This window comes from Beta vulgaris, chromosome 8 (genome assembly GCF_026745355.1).
Source record: "Beta vulgaris subsp. vulgaris cultivar EL10 chromosome 8, EL10.2, whole genome shotgun sequence".
Classification (NCBI taxonomy): Eukaryota; Viridiplantae; Streptophyta; class Magnoliopsida; order Caryophyllales; family Amaranthaceae; genus Beta; species Beta vulgaris.
In genome coordinates, this window is record NC_079209.1 from 59,504,027 (window position 1) to 59,512,277 (window position 8,251).

Consider the following 8,251-nt stretch of genomic DNA (forward strand, 5'->3'; position numbering starts at 1 on the left):
ATTATAACATTATTATTGAGTCTACTACCAATTGATACCATGAACAATGACACCATTCTCTCATTATTAACCAATAATTTCACTAGAAGTATGAATAATATTCATCCTATAATTTAATCACTAACATAAGATCTCCGTTTTCTATTAGTTGCAACATTTTAACTTCGTATTTGTCTGAAGATAAGAAAGATTACTATTCGACTCATGAGTATGTTTCTTTTGGAGTTAAGAACCTCACAACATTGATCCAAAGACCAACTTGATTTATGACTTGTTAAAGTCAAATTTGGACATTTTTTTGAATTATTTTAATAAATAGTAACCTAAAGATCACAATATATGACAACCAACTTCCTAAAATACATGAAAAAACTTGTTTCCATTCGTCGGAAAATCACGACTTAACTTGTACTTGTTTTAACTGTTGTAAAAAAAATAAATTAATACTTCTTACATAGTTAATCACAGTTTTTTGAATCTTCTTTTGAAAATCTGTAATAAGATAAATTTTCTCTGAACATGACACATCCCATACCGATAATTTCATACTTATAGTCTTCTAGATACAACCAATTTATGTGATTTTCTTTTTTCCAACAAAAAAAAAAAGTACAAAGGTCAACAAGTCAACTGATAATTCAAAAAAAAAAATTAGTAAATAACTCATCATCTCTTTGCTTATCCACTTCTCCAACTCAAAGTTCCCAAATTTCCTCTCTCTCCTTTCTCACCAAAACAAAACAAACAAATAAAAATAATAAAAATCGCCGAAAAACCCAACCTCAAACACTCTTTTCTCTTTCTCTTTCTCTCTCCTCGCTCAACAATGCCCGCTTACCCGCGTATGGTTTGAGTTTTCTCTCTCCTCACCTTTCTCGGTATCTACCTCTCCCTCCTTTTTCTCTCTCCTCCAAATTCCTTTGATCATCGTCGAAAACCTCTAGCTCAGTTCTTCAAGTTCATGCTGTTGAAAAACTCGGAAAAATTCAATCATTTTTCAGCAGTAGTAAATTTGTGTTGATTTTTGATTTAATCGATTGTTTTTTCTATGGATCGGATCGTTGGAGGCAAGTATAAGCTCGGTCGTAAGATCGGTAGTGGTTCTTTTGGTGAAATTTTCTTAGGTATTGCTTCAATTTCTTGATCTTTTAAGTTTTGTTTCTTGTTTGAGGTTTTTGTTGATCTTTAAATTGAATTTGAGTTAGGTTTTTTTTATTTTGATTTGTGGAAATTTGATTTTTGCGCCTTTTTTTATTTGGTTGCAGCTACTCATATTGATACTTTCGAGATTGTCGCTGTAAAGCTTGTAAGTTCGATTGTTTTTCTTTGATAATTTTGGTTGCTTTTTTGTTGAATTTTGAGGTTAATTTAACTGAAATTAGTGTGTGGAAGAAGTTCGATAGCTTTTGATTATTTGCTGGAAATTTGTTAGTGTTTAGCTGTTTATACTTGAAGATGAATTCCTAATTTTTGAGTTGAAAATCAAGCTTACTATAATCTACTTAAAATTTGCTTGTTTTTCTTTGATAATTTTGGTTGTTTTTTGTTGAATTTTGAGGTTAATTTAATGAAATTAGTGGTGGAAGAAGTTCGATAACTTTTGATTGATTGTTAGCTGTTTAGACTTGAAGATAAAATCCTAATTTTTGAGTTAAAGTGAAGCTTACTGTAATCTACTTGTAATTTGCAGGAAAATACCAAGACAAAGCATCCGCAATTACTGTATGAGGCGAAGGTATACAACATTCTTCAAGGAGGAAGTACGTAACAATCTAAAATTATGTATAATTTCATTTTCTACCATTGGATCAACTGGAAGTTTTTGTGTTTTTTGTGCTGATACTCAGTTGTGTTGCTAATGTTGTTTTGATATTGTACAATTTAGGTGGACTTCCAAGCGTGAAATGGTCCGGAGTGGACGGGGACGTTAATATCCTCGTGATTGATTTATTGGGGCCTAGTCTAGAGGATCTCTTTGTGTATTGTGGGAGAAAGTTTACATTGAAGACAGTCCTAATGTTGGCTGATCAAATGGTACGAGTACTTTCCAGTGACACATGATTTTTCTACTTGCTTAAAGTTCACTTCATTACTACAAATTTGATTCATAATGTGTTAACTGTGGTAGTAATTTCAATTCTCCAGATTACGAGAATAGAGTATGTTCATTCAAAGGGCTTTTTGCATCGAGATATCAAACCTGATAACTTTCTCATGGGCCTAGGTCGGAAAGCTAATCAGGTAGGCCATATTGAATGTCTTCTTTGTTTAGCCTGGTCTTATCCTTTCAAGAATTATTCTGAACTGAATTTATGACGGCAGGTTTACATTATTGATTTTGGACTTGCGAAAAGATATCGTGACTCAACCACAAATCGCCATATTCCATACAGGTGAGTCTATTCAGGTTGATATGTATCTTTTCTGTTTCAAATTGTTAGACGTCCTTGTAATTCTGATGCCACGGTTTAGTATATATGCAATCCATTTCATGTGTCTGTTTTAAATTTTTCTATCTGCATATATGGTTGGAACTAATTCTAGGGGCATCTGCTTGATTTGTTCAGGGAGAACAAGAATTTGACAGGGACTGCACGTTATGCTAGTTGCAACACTCACCTTGGCATTGGTAAGTCTGAAATGGTGATATTTTAATATGTATGTTCAAAGTGGCCCTTTGGTTATTGTCTCATGACCTTTTCACTTTATGGTAGAGCAAAGTCGGCGTGATGATTTAGAGTCGCTTGGATATGTTCTCCTCTATTTTTTGAGAGGAAGGTAAGCTATTTTCTACATCTAATGTTTTTAATCAATACTTTCATTTTTCTTCTTCTTATTATTAATTTTGGTCATTAATTTTTTTTTCCCTTACAGCCTACCATGGCAAGGTCTTAAAGCTGCAACAAAGAAGCAGAAATATGACAAAATATGTGAGAAGAAATTGGCTACTCCAATTGAGGTTTGCCCCACTTTATTGGATGTGCCTTATGTGGAATATGTGAAGAGAACTTTCTATATTGGTTTTTGGTGATTTGACTTGTGAGTCTTAACAATCCTGTCATTTTTTTTCATCCTTAAAGGTTCTATGCAAATCGCATCCTGTTGAGTTCGCCTCATACTTGCATTATTGCCACTCATTGACATTTGATCAGCGACCGGATTATGGATTCTTGAAGCGCTTGTTTCGTGAACTATTTACTCGTGAAGGTACTCAGTTATAGTGATTTCTTTCTAGTGTAAAGATGTCTGAAGTATTTGCTGTGTGATGGAGCCTGTCTTGCTTTGTATTTGTAATGTTTATTTTATGTTTGAACTGTTATGAGCTAATGATAATTTTCTTGATATTTACAGGATATTCTTTTGATTACATCTTTGATTGGACTATTATGAAGTACCAGCAATCACAGAAGAGTAGGATCCAGTCTGAATTATCGGTGAGTTTATCGCTACTTTTTGGTTAATTCATATGCCCTTGTGTCGTTTTTGAGTCCTTCGTATCTGTGTCCTTAGAGAAAACCCTTTTGGTGTGAGAACTTGATTTTAAAGATTTTTATGTCTTTATTAGGCTGTTAACTAATTGGTTTAAGTTGATACACTTGTGTTGCTTTTCAGTCAATGTTACCTTATTACCTGTGCCCTTGTAGATCAAAAAGCGTTTTTTGTGAAATTGATTATTAGTTTTATCTTTTTTTAAAAAAAAAAACGCCTTTCTTGCATCAGTATCTTGTGATTATGCATTCAAATTGGCACTAAATCTCCTTACATCCAATTCATTTCTGTCAGTTAAAGTTTAGGCAGGATTTTTGTTCTTGATGATAGTTATTGTCTAAAATTTGCAGCCAGCTGCAGGAGGGAGCAGCAGTCGAGCATTGCCAATGGAAGTGGACAAGAATCAAGGTTAGATGTCGTTACTTGTGTGCTCAAATCCAACTGATTTGTTATATGTGCTCTAGATGCAGCCACTGAGCATGGTTTCAGAAGTTTCTCTTTTTTTCTGACTGTTGTTAACTCAATAGTTTGTTATTTACTTATTTATGTGGTTACTGTTGGCATATCTTGGAACAATGAACTTGCTGACCGCCTTTCTCTAATAATGATTTGGTTGTATGTATCTAAAATGTCCTTAAAGGGACCAACTTATGACTTATCAACTCTTTGTCTTTTCTGATGCATTGAGTTGTTAAAATCATATCTGGTGAGTCATTATGTTGCATACCACATCAAACTGCTTTGAAGAGATTTTGCTATTGCCTTCCGCTTTTGGTGTTGTGGTATTTGAGTATTTCATCTCAAAATTTTCACCCTTTTAGTATAGATATAAGATCACTATTCTCTCTAAAGTTTTGGTAGTCACAAATACCATGGATTAGTGCTTTATATGTTTTCAGCTTAGAAGGTTACAATACCTAGGCAAACCATGGCATGAACTCCTCTATGATGAGATTTTTTCTGAGTGTTCATTTAATTCTGGAGGCCTTTTGGTTATTTTGTGGCATTTGAAAGAGAATGCAGTCATGTACACTTCAATGTCTAAGTTATGCTATAATGTTCTCAGGGGGGCAAAATGCTCTGCATCCTGTTGGTGTCAGACACCGAGTCAGAGTGGGTAATGGTGCAGGTTCTGATGCTCGCATGCATTCTAGTTTAGCTGTTGAGAAAAATTGGAATTCTGAAAGCATGGCGTACAAAGATGTAAGGCTCTCCTAACACTAAAATCCAACTATATGGAATGCTCTTTGTATTAAGTTTTATTTTTAACAAACTTTAATCTTTTTTGTATGTTACAGTTGCCATCAACATCATTTTCTTCCCATGGGGTCTTGCAAAAAGAAGTCACTGAGCCTGTTAGGCCCACCGAAGCTACGAACACGAATCAAGGACATGGTAGTAAAACTGGTCCTTCCAGCAGATGGATTTCTCCCCTGATGCGAATTTCATCTGCAAAGTGATTGAACGTGGTAATATTGCTTCCAGATTGCTGACTTTATCGTGTTTAATGTATTGAAAAACATCTAAAGGACGACCTATCCTCCTTCCAGGTGAAGATTATGTTGGACAATCTCTTGATACACATCTACGGACACTCATTGCACGTCAAATTTGAGCTTGTGCCATGCAGATATGCTTAAAGGGCGACTGCAATTTTATATGGAGTTACAGCGTATATTCTAATAGCTTGGTGCAACTGGTGTGCTGATGTCATGAATTACACACATCACTCCTGTATTTACAATCCTGTGTAATATGACAATATCTGGCATATTCGTCCGTGTGCGTTCCATAGATGTTGCAGAATCCTCTCTGCTGCGACGTGGTTGTCATCAACGGCGTTCATCTATTTGGTTCATGGTTTTTGTGAGTTACATTTTGTACTTCTATGAGAATTGAGTGTATGTGACAACAGTAGCAACATACATTAGCTTGACTATTAATTATTCTGATCTTAATAAAAAGTTCGATGGTGTTTCTTGTACCCCTTCATTCTTGCTACTCTATAAAGAAGCTGTGAACTAAAAACGGTTAAGTTCGTAATATCTTATATGCATCTCTGTGTTGAGAATATTACTGTACTTACAATTCTCATTTAGAGTTGTCCTTTTCGTGACTTATTTGCTGTATGAACTGTTAAAACTCCGTTTCCACAGCTGCTTTCGAAATCGTTTTTCTATTTTCTTAATTCTCACTCTCTTTTTTCAATTGAATATTTTTTTCTCGATGCTGTACGAGCTCTTATATTATATGAAGTATGCTTGTTTGTTGCAAAACCACTTTCTGTTTAATTTTTTAATTATTGATATTTGAAGTTGTCCCGACAATTTTATTTTGAAAACATCACAACTTATTCTACTTACATTACTCGGTGTGCTCTGTTGTTTGACCTTATTCTGCATTTCTATTCACTGGTCTGTACTGAATTCCTTGGTAGTCACCAGAATCACTCTGCGGTAAAAGGTCTTCTTCTTTCCTCTTATCTTTCGCACTATGTATGCTTCCTGCCACTCTCCCGTCCTACCCCCAAATTTTTTCTGTAGTTCTCATGATTTTTGTCCCTTTTAAAGCTAAGATTGCATCACTGTTGTAGTTATGCTTTACAGTAAGTGGTAACTATTTTGCATTTTTTGTCAGCTTTTGAATGATTGTTCAGCATTTGTTTTTGTTTCTTGAAACTCTTCTTTGTTGGTTTCTTTCTTATCCACAAGTGAAACCATGTCTTCTAATTTTTTTACTCTCTTCTCATGGGTATTTATGCACCAAATTCCTTTATTGACATATGTTTTTGTCTGTTTTTAAAATCTTTGTCAAATGAGCATGCTGCATATTAATGATATCTGCTATTAACTTTGTTCCGCCAGTTATTCAATCCTTTGAGTTCACACTTTATGCTCTGCAGGGATTCCCAGAAGAAAGTAATGGGAGGTCCTTGTTTTTCCAAGGACATTGAAGCACCTCTGCTTGTGATTGCACTTGTCTTGCATGCGGTATCCTGATCTCTTTTCTGACTTCGGAGGACATTGAAGCACCTCTGCTTGTGATTGCACTTGTGTAGCATGCCGTATCCTGATCTCTTATCTCTGGAAGTCCCTGTTCTGGATTATTTGCCTGCAGATCAGGGGCTGGTTGTGGACTCTCCAAACTCTAGTATTAGTCCATCTTCACTGCACTGGAAGTATGTGCAATTGTAGTTTATAGGTGATAATTTCTTATAAACTGCTACATCAGGTAAAGGTAAAAACCAGGTGGGCAAGTTCATTTGCCAATTGCTAAGGCTGTCTGACCAGCTTTAGCTGGCTGTGTCTTCGGAGTATTGCTCACAAAATTGTGAACGTATCAAAAGAGGTTACTTATATATCTAGTTGAAATTACAGTTAGATGTTGCTTTGCTGTTGAATTTTGGGTTTTGGAGTGTGTTCGCTTTGTATGCCTTTTGCCAACATGCTGGGATACTTTTACTTTTCAGACATTTGAGTTTTTTTGGTTAGCTGCATTCTTTCTATTTCTTGTTCTGCTTTTCTTGGGGTACAGCTTTTGCACGAATGCTTCTGATGTCCCTCATCTGGTTCCAGAGGCAAATGCTGTAATTGGAATTGATATATGTACATATATGCAGCCAGGTATGTTTCATTCTTAGGAAGTCTGTAATATCATTGTAATTTTCTCCTTATTTGTAGTGCTCTGTTTTTGTGCTCGTTGCCATTTTCCTAGGCTGGAGTTGGTTTTGTAATCATGGTGAGGTTTAATTTTAGCTTCCGAGATGCTCAATTGCCATGTTTGGTTGCTTGGTATGGATACATCGAAGATGAAAACTTGAAATCTTGAAGCTGAATCTTTAGATTCATGCTTTGTGAAAAGTATATGTTTCCCTTGAAGTGTTGATAATTAATATATCAATTTGGAGCCAGACAATCTACCACTAGTTTGGTAGATGAAACTGTTTTTTCAACTTGGTTACTTCTGAAACTAGTACTATTGTCTTAGGAAGCGTCGCAAACACTTTTGCGAGGACCTTTGGGATCAATTGTAGAAGTAGAAGAGTTTTTTGAAAGATGCTATTATGATGAACTTTGAGTCTTCTGCTTCATGACCTTCCCTTCTTCATATGTTTGAATTTTGACCTCTTGAGTCTTGACCCTCTTATGTTCTCTCAATCATCACTTCTTACCCCCTTAACTGATATTGTAGAAACTGGAGCACCACTTTGGACACTTATCAATGCACGTACATCTATGGAGAAAGTTCTCCCTGAGTTCAGAGAAAAAACATATGAACTGACTACACATTGTCTATGTGTTTAGCGACATGTACTCTTCTTTGTTGATGGCTTATGTCCTTTTCTGTCTGATGGATTTATACACACTCGGTGCATCCAACATTGGTGGTCTTCACATCTCATGTTTGTCCAAGAGAATTTGAAGGGGTATTCGGTAAAATTTGTACAGTTGGAACTTAGGAGAACATGTTTGCGGCAATGGATGCTGTACAACATTTAAGTGAACAAGCCTGATTTATCATTGGATTTACTCCGGCATGAAACAATTTCATTTTCTAAATTAAAGGTGTCCCAGAAATCAAGATTCCTCCACAAATAACTAGCCTTCTTAGCTGGGTGTTGAGATTTCATTCCGTCGTATGTGTGCTTCAACAATTGCAACCATGATATGGGTGAGGTTTGTTTTACACTTTCTTATCAAAATGATACTGATCTTATTTTGATCAGACTCATAAAAGACAGCAGTCAGTATTTTTTTGTCGT

General features: G+C 35.5%; 1 protein-coding gene across 3 annotated transcripts; it reads left to right on the top strand.

The window, feature by feature from the left end:
- Positions 1–613: 613 nt before the first annotated feature.
- Positions 614–7,128, top strand: LOC104902257 (casein kinase 1-like protein 4). Of its 3 annotated transcripts, XR_007268733.2 has the most exons (16): positions 618–1,124; positions 1,266–1,306; positions 1,691–1,760; positions 1,886–2,034; positions 2,146–2,241; positions 2,323–2,393; positions 2,568–2,629; positions 2,715–2,778; positions 2,875–2,959; positions 3,081–3,207; positions 3,352–3,434; positions 3,840–3,897; positions 4,556–4,692; positions 4,788–4,955; positions 5,040–5,355; positions 6,392–7,128. XR_007268733.2 is itself a non-coding variant. In XM_010689971.4 (15 exons), the coding sequence occupies exons 1-14, from the start codon at positions 1,049–1,051 to the stop codon at positions 4,947–4,949; spliced, it is 1,281 nt and encodes a 426-aa protein (XP_010688273.1). In that variant the 5' UTR covers positions 614–1,048; the 3' UTR covers positions 4,950–4,958; positions 5,040–5,473. The 3 variants fall into 3 exon arrangements, 2 of the variants coding, with proteins under 2 accessions (XP_010688273.1, XP_010688272.1); XM_010689971.4 differs by lacking the exon at positions 6,392–7,128 and having other exon boundaries at positions 614–1,124; positions 4,788–4,958; positions 5,040–5,473; XM_010689970.4 differs by lacking the exon at positions 6,392–7,128 and having other exon boundaries at positions 5,040–5,473.
- The last annotated feature ends 1,123 nt before the right edge of the window (positions 7,129–8,251 follow it).

Bases quoted from the DNA above. Each gene is read 5' to 3' on its own strand.
- LOC104902257 (XM_010689971.4), top strand. From the start codon at position 1,049: ATGGATCGGATCGTTGGAGGCAAGTATAAGCTCGGTCGTAAGATCGGT. The intron at 1,125-1,265 runs GTATTGCTTCAA...ATTTGGTTGCAG, and splicing joins TTTTGGTGAAATTTTCTTAG to CTACTCATATTGATACTTTC. The intron at 3,208-3,351 runs GTACTCAGTTAT...TGATATTTACAG, and splicing joins TGAACTATTTACTCGTGAAG to GATATTCTTTTGATTACATC.